At 31.8% G+C, this 14,090-nt stretch overlaps 1 protein-coding gene across 1 annotated transcript; it reads right to left on the reverse strand.

The window, feature by feature from the left end:
• Positions 1–521: 521 nt before the first annotated feature.
• On the reverse strand, positions 522–8,988 carry LOC137812648 (mitogen-activated protein kinase kinase kinase YODA). The gene is made up of 12 exons (XM_068614777.1): positions 8,798–8,988; positions 6,740–7,448; positions 5,938–6,636; positions 5,414–5,501; positions 5,157–5,219; positions 4,735–4,895; positions 3,920–3,995; positions 3,370–3,429; positions 3,171–3,278; positions 2,768–3,004; positions 2,566–2,657; positions 522–2,256 (listed from the first exon to the last, which is right to left on the reverse strand). Exons 2-12 carry the CDS (start codon positions 7,297–7,299, stop codon positions 894–896), a joined length of 3,507 nt encoding a protein of 1,168 aa, XP_068470878.1. The 5' UTR covers positions 7,300–7,448; positions 8,798–8,988; the 3' UTR covers positions 522–893.
• Positions 8,989–14,090: the final 5,102 nt, after the last annotated feature.

The following is a 14,090-nucleotide window of genomic DNA, read 5'->3' on the forward strand; positions in this document are numbered from 1 at the left end:
TATATGTGGTTTTTGGTATTCAGGAAATAGTATCAATGCAATCGCTATACGACTGGGTAAAATTTACAAGTGTGTTTGGTTAAGAGGATAAAAAGAGAAGATAACGTTACCTTGTTGGTTGGCAAGATAAAGATAACATGGACTGTATGACTTACATTAGAAATGTCTTCATTTCTTTCAAATTACACATTTCAAAGTATTTTGGATTACATATATCACACTTTAGTTATATTGTAAGGAACTTTTCTTCATCTTGATATTCTTCTAATTTTTTTAATGAAACGTTAAAACTAAAAAATTCCTTCGGTCTCTTCTCTTGGATTAAACGCAACCAAGTCCTCAAGCGACTTTTAAACAAGTAACCTCATTAATCTGAGTTTACCGAATTGAATTGTTCAGGAAATAAAACCATGAGATAAAGTTTAAATTTTATTGGTCCCAAATAAAACCCGCAGATGCTGATAAATTCAACGTAGAGATGCCGCGAAATGAGTTAAAGAAACCCACCAACAAAGAGACGATTACAGGAAGAAACTGTTAAATAAAATATAACGTTTCTCCAATATTTACAATAGGCATCTGTTTCTATACGCTTTGGCATTCACCACCATTTTCAGCTAGGCCTAGGATGATGATAAAACACGAAATGACAGCAATTAAGTTAGTGATTTACATTTCCTTAAGAGGGTTAAAAAATGTTTTAACGCAAGGCTGAGACTGAATGTTGCACCTCCAAAGAAAACGCAGACTTGAGACGGTATTCGATTTTGAAACTCCGAACAAAATTGAGATTTACGATTTACCCAAATGTACTACATGATTATGCTACTACGCTATCCGAATGCGCTAACCTTCAAAACTTTAATGCCTACCATCTGAGCACTGAATGCAGATCATAAGCCATTTGAGCGATCAGGATTTGGGGGATCGTGTTTAAGATCCAGGCATGCATGTAGCCGTGCATAATCCCTCAACAGCTGTTGTGACACGCAGTCCGCCAAGTATGTCTTCCCATCGCGAAATTCAATTGGGTCTCTCTGGACAGCCCTCCTAGAATGGTTATTGTCAGATGAACCTACATCGCGGCAAGCATGTGTAGTTTGCAAGTTTCTCCCAAACTGCGCATGCTTAGAACCATGATAAGGGGTATTTCCAGATGAATAAAAACCATGCTGAGGATTTTGGATCGTACCAACAACTTCATGTGAGATTTGTGATTGCTTTGTCTGAAGAAATGGAATGGCACTGCCACCACTGGTTAGAGGCGAAGATGAGCCAGATGCAGTTCGAGGGCTAGCTATTGGAATAGCACCATTTAGGGACTTTTGGATCATACCTACAAGTTCATTTGAGAATAGTTGTGACTTTGTCTGATGAAATGGAATAGCTCCGCCGCCACTAGTTAGTGGTGAAGATGAGCCAGACGCAGTACGAGGGCTAGATATTGGAATGGCACCATTCTGAGACTTTTGAGTCATACCCACAACTTCATGTGAGAATAGTAGTTGATTTGTCTGATGAATCGGAATAGCACCGCCCCCACAGGTTAGTGGCGAAGATGAGCCAGATGCAGTAGGAGGACTAGATATTGGAATACAACCATTCTGAGACTTTTGGATCCTACCCGAAACTTCATGTGAGAATAGTGGTTGCTTCATCTGATGAAATGGAATAGCACCGCCACCGCTGGTTAGTGGCGAATATGTGCCAGAAGCAGTACGAGGGCCAGATATTGGAATAGCACCATTCTGAGACTTTTGGATCATACTCAGAACTTCGTGTGAGAATAGTGGTTGCTTTGTCTGATGAAACGGAACAGCGCCGCCACCGCTGGTTAGTGGTGAAGATGAGCCAGATGCAGTACGAGGGCCATACATTGGAATAGCACCATTCTGAGACTTTTGGACCATACCCACAACTTCATGTGAGAATAGTTGTTGCTTTGTCTGATGAAATGGAATTGCACCACCGCCACTGCTTAGTGGCGAAGATGAGCCAGACGCAGTACGAGGGCTAGATATTGGAATAACACCATTATGGGACTTTTGGATCATACCCGAAACTTCATGTGAGAGTATTAATTGCTTTGTCTGATGATATGGAATAGCACCGCCGCCACTGGTTAGGGGCGAAGATGAGCCAGATGCAGTATGAGGGCTAGATATTGGTGGTGACATCCTTCCACTTGTATGCAATGATTTATAAGGCAAAGAGGGAGAAATGGGACAAGAGATCTCCCTTGGTGTATGAGGATCACTGGCAACAAAGGGCACAAAAAAAGTTAGTACCTTCTCCTTCATACCAAAGTACGTAAAATAAAATAAAAAAATAGCATAAATTTGACCAATATGACATCAGAGCCTTTATCCATCACCTTTCTTTGTCAACTATTGAAACTTAACTATAAAGCTACTTGCCTAAAATAAGTGCTAAAATTATGCAGGTTCCTAGCTTTTGAATACATGTACAGCTACAAATATTCATATGCACAAAGTAGACGGTTGTATTTTTTATCGTGATCTTTCCCATGCTTAAGGGTGTGCCATATTTGAGTTTGAAAGAGACCTTGATCCAGAACCAGCTCTCAAGTTTCTAGGCGGATAGATCCCAGCTACTTCTGAGTCTAAGCATGAATTACTTTTTGCAGGTCCGATGACCTAAAGAAATTCAAAGTGACGAATCGTGAGAACTCATGGACAAGGTAGCCATGCACAAACCGAGAAAAATAATGCAGCTTGACAAAAGATGATTGTATGAAATGACATACCAGAGATCTCACTGCATTTATTATAGCAGTTGGATCTTCTGAAGGAACGGCGCTTAAAATAGATCTTTCCAGCATAGCATTTTTAACAAATGAATGCTCTAGAAGTTGAGCAGCCGAGGGACGATTTTGAGGATTCCTTTGCAAACAAAGCTTGACGAAATCTTTTCCATCTTCTGAAAGATGATCTGGAATTGTCGGAAGTTCCTTGCTGTTCCCAATCTTAAACATAGCAGCAACCTTGAAATATGTGGTGTAAAACAACAGAAACAAGTTAAGCAATCAATGTTTCTAGACAAGCATGTGCTCCAAGTTTCCAACCAAGAATCATTTAAATTTGTCCCAAAATAGATTTCAAATGCACATATATCAATTTCAAGTGCTTTTAGTCTGTCTACAAACTCACCCCTTCATATTGGCTCCAAGGAGGTTTTGTTGTCGCCATCTCCAAAACAGTGCATCCCAGACTCCAAATATCAACCGCAAGATTACAACCATTTGAATTTTTTATAACCTATATAATTAAGGCAGTAACACATATAAGAATAAACTACACTATAAGACCAGTGACAAAAGTGTTAAATGAATGCAGAAATCATCCTGACCTCAGGTGCCATCCAGTAAGGACTTCCTTTGAAAGAAAATGGACAAGATGGCCCACTTATCTGCAAACCATTCAAGGTAGGAAATATCAAGTCAGAAAGATGGCAATGCAGGATACCCACCCTGCCAAATGAATGAATGGGGCAGGATAGGTGGGTCCCTTTTTTGGAACAGTTGGGAAAATCAGTGACCCCATTTTATGGTGGGAGAGGTTTGATAGGCCAAGTCACCTAAATAATAAACATTAAATAAAATTATTTTTTCAATATCAAGTGAATGAGATGAGAGCTAAGGGTGCGGATGGAAGTAAGAGAAGAGAGTATGATGGGTAAACTCAACCCATCAAAGGCACTGATTATGTGAGGCGGGTCTTGCACTTGATGGGATCAAATATGTGTAAACCCAACCCACCAAACATGGACATTAAGTAGGTTGACCTGGCTAGTCAAACCCATTGTGATGAAATATTCAACTCAAGTCTACGCAATAAAACATTTAAATGCTCTTGCATAGTTATAGATCTTGCACAATAAAATATTTAAATGCTCTTACATGCTTGGCCATCCCAAAATCTGCCAATTTTATCCTCCCATTAGGGTCCACCAATATGTTTGCTCCTTTAATGTCCCTGATCAGAACGTAGTGATCAGACCAGGTGAAATCGAATCACAAATCACAACATAATTAAAACAATATATACGGATTGAAACCATAGTTATTAATCTAGGAGACTGGCGCATAGCAGCCACCTCTAAAAACACTATAGCGGGCGAGCTGTAAGGTAGATGTTTTTAAAATTAATAATAGAAACTAAATAATTTCTTGTATGCATAAAACTCAATATATATATATATATATACTCACAAGATTGCACACATGATCACCATCAACCTAAGACCAATATAGTAATAAAATGAAAGATAATGAGAAAATTAATAGAAAAAGAGCATGAAGAAATTAGTAGAATGTGAAATGGGAAGTTTAAAAGGAAGAAGAAAGAGCAGAAGGCACAAACAAAAGTGCTGTAAAGTGCAAAGGAACACAAGTCAAAACAATGGTAACCTTCTATGGAATGGTGGTCAACGAAGAAGGATTCCAAACCCTATTAGTTTCTAAAGCAAAAAAAGTACTAGAAAATAGGAAAGAAATCATAGTAGAGGTAAAATGGGTTTTTATCACGGGAGCGCCACTATAGAACATGAAAAGACGGTAGCAGCTGCAATGACTGCTATGGGAAACCGCTATTCTATTTCAATCCCATAGCAGCCAAACCCACTCTGCTGAGCTACTCCGCTATAGTGCGCTATTCACTACAAGGATTGAAAAATATATGAGAAGACTTCAAGTACAATATGTATAGAACTCACCTGTGAACAGTGTTCTTGGCGTGCAAATATGCAAGTCCTAACAAAATTTGCCGCGTATAATTACGAATTGCAATTTCACCTAACTGGCCATATTCTTTAACCAGCTTATAGATTGACCCTCCGGAGACATACTCCAAGTATACATAAAGTCTGTCATTGACCTGTTTAAGCATCATAAAAATTTCATAAAGCAGTAAATACATTATGAACTTGACAATTGATAGTCAATAGTTTGATAGTATCTGAAGCACTAAATTACAAAAGTAGCTGCAACTGCAGTTAAGAGAAAATTTAATCGTGTTTCTCAAAACATACAAGCAATTATAACAACTGACTTGTGCAAACGTGAAAGTCTCGAATTATGTAAGCAGATTAAGAAAGTGAAATCATTTACTGAATAAAGTCAAAGATTCAATAAATACCGTCTCAGATCCATAATACTGAACAATATTTGGATGCCGCAACCGACTAAGCATTGCAATTTCCTGCAAATGCCATCACATACGTGAATATTCATCGCTATGATTATAAAATGTCATTAATTCACAATTATCCCTTACTGTTTAAACAAAAAGTAAAGACAATTGAGGAAAGTAATGCTTTTTTTCATGCGTCTGAATTTTAACCTTCCCAAAGGAAAAGCAAGTGTAAGACACCGAATCTACAAAAGAAAACTTACTTGGCCTAGTTGCTGTGCACTTTCCCTTGATTTAGCGTCATCTGAAAAAAGTGTTACCTCCTTCATCGCGCACATCTCACCACTTTCTCTATAGAACATCAGAAGTTGAAATAAGTCACAATTAAAAAGTTGAAAGAATTTAATGCAGAAAAAAACAAAAAAGCAGGAACAACAACAAATACCAATTTTGAAACAGGACCAGTGCTGACATTAACCTGTAAGGGTGATGTAAAAAGTGGAGAAATGCATGTTCAAACATAATCTGTTTGATTAAGAATTCTTGAGTCACGCATACAGTGATTATTATTCGTCCTACAATATATCTGGCAGGCACTTGAGTAATTTGGTACTACTGTACTACCCCTCCCTTGGTACTTACCCCTACCCAAAATTTACAGATTTCTCTCAAATTTTTATTACTAAAATAAAATAGGGAATAAACGACCATATGTACCAGGTGTCATAATTTAAAGAGAAGAAGAACACAAAAATAAAAAATAAATATTCACATACTTGGTACAGACCTGTTAAAACCAAGATATACATGTCCAAATGTTCCCCTTCCAAGCAACTGCCCTTTTTTCCAGCGTGAACCTGGACTTATCGAATTTTCGGATCCGCCCGGACTACGAGGGGTTGAAGGAGTTGTTGATGCAGAATAGGTTGGAGAAAATGCACACGGCTTAGTGACTGCTATTGGAGGGAGTGGTAACTGGTGATTTTTTTGTTTCACATCATCAGGGCGTCTTGTATGTGCTTCTGCTGCAGTTCCTCCAGCTTTAGGATGCAGAGGGGTCACAGTACCACTCTGTATCCTGGAACTGGGACCAGGGCTTGTCATTCTGGGACTAACTATTGGAGAACACTCACGGCTACACCTGTTTTGCGGCAAAATCATTTGTCCTGAAAGATCCCCACCAACTGAATTATGACTAGAATTACGGCCTGAAACCATAGTATAGGAGTGCCCAGAAGCTATATCTGGATAAGGTTTTCTTGTCTGTAATTCAGAGTTCAACATTGCATTTCTAGGACTTGATATTGAACTATCTGGAACACTACACAAACCACCTGGGCAAGCTACTTGCAGATTTTGCAGATGTAAAGGAACCCCTCTTGGTGAGGTAGACAATGGCTTATTATTGCACAACTGAGGACTTGGTTTTGAGAATGTTCTTGAGTTTCTTTGGATAGTAATAAGAGGTTGATTCTTGTGCCCCAGACTTCAGGAAAATAAAAAATAAATTTAGTAACAGAAGGGACAAAAGAAAAGGTAAATAAACGGAAAGCATGTAAAAAAATGTATCTAGAAGGAGACAAAACTACTTGAAAGAACTATTGATGGTGGCTCGGTTTCCATTTTCACAATCAGAAGCCAGAGGACTAACAAAATGCGGCGAATCAAATGAGTTGCCACTATCAATTGAGCTTTCACTAGAAACAGATGCAGTGGCTATTTCTCCTTCCATATCAGTAGCGTCTTCCTTGCCTGAAACAAAACCAGGTATTGGAAGGGGGGAATGTAGAGATGGCTTTGAGTCTATGGCTCTATCAAGTTTTGATGTTAAAATAACCCCAGGATTTGCACCAATGGCATCTGAAAGATGTGACCCTGGTAATGGGAGTGGTTGAGAGAGTGGCCTTTCTGCAAAACTTTGACATCGGGATACATGTGTAGAGGGTGATGGTGATCTTGAAGGTGCAAGAGATCTAGATCCCTTCTTGGAGATGGCATCATCACGATGTCTCCTTGATCTTTCAGATTTATTATTGGATTTCTCTTCAGAGGCATTCTTTAATTTCCTCTGTATGGTTTGAATAATACTTTCCCTGTTTTCCTTCTTTTTCACCTCTTTGGAAGAAGACTTTCCCCACCACGACCACATGTCTTAGGAAAAGCTTGCCAAACACACAGGGAAAGAGCAGGAACTATTTGCAAATTCTGGGTGTAAATTCACACTTAGCATTACAGCACAAATGTTTGTAATACAATTAATTCAACTGAGGTTCCACTGAAGTGCCACACCATAATAATCTGTAAAGGACCTCAAATGTTAGTTTGTTATCAAAAAATAAACACATAATAAATAAATCAACCACACCAAAAGGTTTTAGAGAAGTAAATGGGATCAGATAATTCATAATCTAGGTTGTAGTAGTCTGTGGCACTTACTGAAACCTATTACATGACAACATACATTACAGACGCTTTCACATTCCAAACAGAAATCCAAGGAACCCAGGAACATTGTCTGGTTGAAAATTAGATGGCGAGCTGATAATATGATGGTTCTAAATTCTAGGAAATTGAAGACAAAAAAAGTATCCCGTCAATTGAGTTTTACTGAGTTGTAAATTTGTCCCAGACAAACAGCTAGTGCCAAAGTGCCTTACAAAAGCCCAGAAGCCATGGCAGTAACTTGTTCTGTGAAGACAGTGGTATCATTCTATATTCAAAACATAAAAAAAGTGAACCACTGACAATGAAGTAATGAAGATAGTTTAGAAACTAAGTTTTATAATTAGTCAAGGAGCAGCAGCAGCAACAAAAGTTTTATTCCACCGTGTGAGGTCGACTACATGGATCACATGAAACCACTAGACAAGGTCACTTAGGCATAATTGAGACCGTGTTTTAAATTCTGGATAGTGGTTCTTAGCGACCAGCCCCCAAAATACTATAACATGACTGTAGCCACACTTTTGAAATAATTTATACAGTTTATATAGAGTATAATATACATGTAAATTCATAAAAATGGTAAAAACTGCATGAATTAATGACATTCATGATTAACAACAAAAAATACACAAGTAAATATCAACAAAAGCCACATACCAGTTTCTTAGATACGAATCATCAATTATCAATCATTTCTTTCTTGAGAACAAACTAGCCAGCACACAGACAAAGTTATCAAGTCCATTTCATCCATTCTATCTCTTTCAGCTTTGTATTCAAACCAGATAGCATAATTTAGCTCTAAACACACACAACTGGCAAACAACATTGCACGGGAACATAAAATCAGCCCAGTGAAGCAAAAATAACCAATGAAAGAGCCGTAGAGGCCTTAAATCAGATCCACTAGTTCAACCAACTCTCGAGAGCTAAAACGACAACATACACAGTGATATTCACAAATAAATTGTCTCGAAATCACACACACTGGCAATGCCAGCAACATCAACAAACCAACAGCTAACAAAAATGAACTCCGATTCCTACACAGAAAAACAGCAACCGGAGCTCAACAAGTTCGAATTCCAGAAAGAAGCATGCAAACGATTCTGCGCATTGATAGGTCTCAAAACACACATATTATTCAAAACCAGCACGATAAATCAAACAAAGAACGAAACACACGGTAACCTTACACTTACTCAGTGATACACGTTTCTTCAGCGCCAGAACATCAACATTTGCAGAAGATAAAATCCTGGAGGTGTCCTTTCACCACAGACAGAGCAACGCGAAGTTAAAGAGTCAGAGAAAAGCCATGGGAACTTGCAAGAATAAGAGCGAAAAACAGGCACAAAACAAGGTACTTTCAGTTTAGTGTTACTGCCCAAGCGTTAAGTGCAGTGTGAGAAACTAATTAAATAATAATAATAATAATTAATGATTTATTAATTTTTAAAACTTTAATTAAACGATTCAAAATCTTGCGTACGGTGCATAAACGCGTGGGAGCCACGTCCTACAAGGCATCTCACCGTTAAATACTCAGTTCTAGAAAGATGAATGACGCATAGTGCAATCTTGGTTGGGGTTTTCGCAATTTGGCGCAATCACGGTATTATATTGTATCCTAAAACAGAGAATTTTGATCTCATCTGTACTTAACGGCAACTTATTCAATAATCAATTATTTATTTAATATTATCGTGGCTTACCGATTAAGAGGAAATTTTCTTTTTTCTTTTTTTCTTTCAATTATCTTCAGATACTCTCACTTTCCTTTTTTCCTTTTTCAAACAAATTATAAAATAATGTTTTAAAATCTAAGTGAAATTTAAAAAAGAAAATGTCAAAAAAAGTTAAATGTGTCATTATTACTTTTATTTTTTCAAAAATTTTGAAAATGATATTTTAAAAAATTTAAACATAACCAAAATGGTAAATTTTGAGAGATTAAAATCGTATTCTTAAACAAATGTAATATTAAAATAATTTTTTTCTTGGAACTAAAACTGGATTCATCCTAGATATTCAAAAAAACAATTAAACTAAAAATTGTACAATAAATATTCATAAAAGTATTATTTTGTATAATATTATAACAACGTTTGGTATTAAAATATTAAAATAAAATTACAAGTATGGAATATTGATATAACAAATATATTTAATCTTTAATAGTTATACTATTTAATATTTGAATATAATATATATTAAGATATTAATTAATGTTGAAACATACTAATTAATACTAATATCTAATATATTTAAATATTAACATGACAATAGTGTTAAATGTTTATTGCTTCTAATTACACGAATGAGAATCCACATGACAAAAATTTTAAGTGTTTTTCTTTTTATGTTGCTTCTAATATTTTCTATGGGCACCATTTTAAAACTTTATTTTTGTGAGAAACATTAATGTTAACCTTTTCTGTAATCTCTTCCAGTGATAAGTTACATTGTATTTTTTTATTATAAAGATACTTTTAAATGAAGTTTCATGAGTTAATTGGCGAAAAATTAGAACAATGGAATTTAAAGTATTTTGAATATATATTAAATTATTGGTAACTTTAATAACAGTAATTAAATTAATTTATTTAATTCACTAAGATAATTAGTTTAGATAACATTGTTTGTATTCTTATACATAGAGTCTCTTTTTTGTAACTAATTGAGACATATTAAAAAAGATAAAGAACTTACTTAATAGCATTTTTTAACTGATTACGGTTAACTATTGTTTATATTATTGTTTTAATTCTTAATTAATTAACGTTTTAGTCATATTTTCCGAAAGTAGACAGAGAAAATAAATTTATCTTATTAATAGTTTATATTTACTGTCAAGTGATTACAAGTAAAAATATTTTATTCTATTTTTACGATTTTCATTTATATTTATTCTTTCTCTTAATACATTTTTTTTCCTTCAAAGATTTTATCATCTATTTTTTCATAAAAATTTTTTTTTTCTTCTAAAGGGAATTTTTAGAAAAAAGGAACAACAATTTTATCATAGTAAAAAACAAGAATACATAATCTTCCTTTTCAAAACAGCATTCTCAAACCAAACTTCTCAAAATTTTAATATTTTATAAACACCAGTTTCAAAAATAAAATAAAACATCCTGACTAAAATCAAATTCTAATTATAGTATTTTGCCTAAACATTACAATTGAACTATAAAAACTATTCAAAATAATAAAAAAATTATTATAAAAATTCATTTATATTAAATGATCTATTTTTTATATTAATAATGTAGCTAATTTGAATTTAAACCGGCTTCAACGGTACAGTTTTGTTTTAAATCGCATTAAATTGTAATTAAATCAAACAGAAAAAGAGAATGAATATGTGATAATGTGACTCACCTTTCAATACATTTAAATTTATATTTAAAATTAAAATGTTTTTAATATCTAACGTTTAAATCTCGGTTATTGGAGTTATTTTGAATTTTTTTTCATTTTCAATTAACATGAATTGAAAAGACATAAAAAAATAGTTTTATAGAAACACATCTTTACGATTAAAAAAAAAATTATCATGTCCAAAAATATTTATTATTCCTAAACTTAACATTTATTTATATTATAAAATATTTTATTTATTTAAAATTATGTATTTTACCTTTGAAGTGTATAAAATAATGTTTTTTCACATTTATAATTGTGACGTGATAATACTAAAACTAATTTATTTTTATAAAATATAAACAATGCAAGCATAACTTTTTTAAGTTTACCTAGAATAATTTACAATAGATGGAAAAATATATATTTTAATGTTTTAAAATTAAGAAATGGTATATATAGAAAACTAATGCGTTTTTTTTATTTATCTACAATTTTTATTTCTATAAAATACATTCTATATATTCTCTTTTAACTTTAAGTTTTATAGTTGACTTTTTGGTAAGTTATCCCAAGTGTGTGTACGAATTTGAGCTAATAATAAAAGTTAGGCTAACTTTATTTATTATATTTGAAATCATTTATAAAGGATAACATGATATTAGATTATAAAAAAAAAATTAAAACTATAAATACTACAATATCTTTTGTAATTTAAAAAATATAAATCTATATTTCAAAATAAGTATATAATATAGATGTTGTATGCTTTCACTTTTTGTTATATATTTCAAACTCTCTTAGCAAATTATAAGTATATCATATTGATGGTCTTATTTCATATCATTAACTTATAATGATTTTTCTATCTATTAGAAATTAAACTCAGTTATAGTTGATTACTATACAGTAATTATAAAGATTAAACCTTAGTAAAGAAGAAAAACATATAATTATATATAATATATATGGTAAATGTGCATTTTGTTCCTATAGTATAATATGGAGTAACTAATTTTGGTAGCTATGAATTTTATTTTAAATATAATTTTATTTTCCAGAATATACAAATTATAATGTTCATTTAATACTTCTAAAAAGGCTTAATCCAAAAATTAATATAAAAACAATTATACAGACATTATAGTTTTTCTTTTAAAATCATGGGGTGCATGGAGAAACTATAGACATTAAACAAACAACCCAAAACATTTTATTTTTTTTAGACAAAGTTAGGTAATTAATGATTGATTAAATTAATTTTGGTTGGCTTTTTAATACGCAGTTTTAGGCCAGAAATGGGTTGGCACGCCTAGGCCCACTAATTTAATTAAAATATTAAATAATTATCTAATAAAATTATTTTTCCTAATAAATAGTTTATTCTATGAATATTTTTAAACATTTTTAAATATCCTCAATAAAGTTATTATTTTTTGTTCCAAAAAATTATTAAAAAATCATAATTGAATAAAATTCACCAATCTTATTTTAACAATATCTCTAATAAATTTACATTTCTCACTCAGTTGTTAAAAAATAAATATAAATTAAAAAATTCAGCTAAATAAGAATGGATTGTTATATATTTCCTCTCACTGAAAGGAAAACAACATCTAAATTCTTCCTAGTACATAAACAAGTTTTTGATATTGTGTGAAATCATCTTATGTGATTAATTTAATGGTTAAATGTTAACTGATACATAAGTTAATTTTATTAAATTATTTAATATTTCTATTAAATTTATTAAAATAATATTTTAAAAATAAAAATATTACTTTTAAAATTTAATATACGAAAATACTAAAGATAAATGACTAAAGATAACATTTAGTTTAATTTAATTATTTCAAAGATCTGGGGTATTACAGTAATCTTTCAGGCCCAACTCATAAAGAGGGTCTTTAAATCCCAATTTTTGTAACACCAGTTGTATGTTACTGAAAAGATCCACCAAACATGTCTAAATTTTTTCACTGAAAACAATTTTATACCATTTTTTCTTCTTTACAACGTCACATTCAATATTGAAGAGTTTTATCAGTATAAAATTCTAATTAACAGCATAATACAGCTACAATATTTAATATCTATAAAGAACTAAAAAAATTGGGTGATTATTAAATTCATAGTTTAAAAAAATTATGCAATATGAATGAGGGAATTTTTTACCATTATGCCAGTGAAATTTCATTTTTAACTATTAAAATAAATTAAAAAATTTAAAATTATTAAAATAGATAAATCGTGTGAAGGTAATACAATTCTAATATAATTAAATTTTAACTACAATTGTCACTACAAGCGATCATTAAATAAAAATTAATTTTAGAGACAAAAAATAATTAATTGTTATAATAATTAAATTATAGAGATTAAACAAATTATTGAATTTTAAATTAGTTTCTATTATTAAAAAATAGTTTTAAAATTGATATTTAATTAGCTATCAAGATTTTAACTATCAATCATGTAGCAAAAACTTTTATACCTAATTAGATACCAATTTATAAACTATTTATTAATAATAAAAAATAATTTATAAATCAATAATTTTTGTAGTCTTTAAAATGATTTATAATTTAATCACTATAACAACTAATTATTTTTTGTCTCTATTTAATGATTTTCTTGTAGTATGTATAATTTATCAATTTTAATAACTTTTAAATTTTATTTATTTTAATAATTATTTTGTAAAATTATTCAGAATAATAAATATTTGGAATGAGGAGGGTTTGATCATTTTGACTATTCACTTATATTACCTAGCATAGCATGTTTTAATGCACTTTTTACTCTTCTAAAAACACGACTTTAAATTAGAAAAAAATAAAAGAAAAATGAAATGAAGAAGTTTGTTTCATTTCTTATTTTTATCATAAAAAATACCAGGAATAGGTTTTTTAAAAATGTTCTAAGAGACACATGCTCATTGATAATTAATGCATGGTCAGAACTATAGAGATGTGTATACCAGATCCATCTGCAAAAATCTGCAGTAAAAATAGTTCACATATACAGTATGCACTTTAAATAGTTTCAATAAACCATAAGGACCACTTTAAAAACTTTTTTTTAATTAAAATAAAATTACCAAACATATTTAAATGTTTAAATAATGAA

This window comes from Phaseolus vulgaris, chromosome 2 (assembly GCF_000499845.2).
Source record: "Phaseolus vulgaris cultivar G19833 chromosome 2, P. vulgaris v2.0, whole genome shotgun sequence".
Taxonomy (NCBI): domain Eukaryota; kingdom Viridiplantae; phylum Streptophyta; class Magnoliopsida; order Fabales; family Fabaceae; genus Phaseolus; species Phaseolus vulgaris.

Excerpts from the sequence above, each read along its gene's own strand:
- LOC137812648 (XM_068614777.1), bottom strand. The coding sequence starts at position 7,299 with ATGTGGTCGTGGTGGGGAAAGTCTTCTTCCAAAGAGGTGAAAAAGAAG. Across the intron at positions 3,996-4,734 it reads GCCAAGAACACTGTTCACAG|GGACATTAAAGGAGCAAACA; the intron begins GTGAGTTCTATA and ends CGTTCTGATCAG. Across the intron at positions 3,430-3,919 it reads ATTTTGGGATGGCCAAGCAT|ATAAGTGGGCCATCTTGTCC; the intron begins GTAAGAGCATTT and ends AATGGTTTGCAG.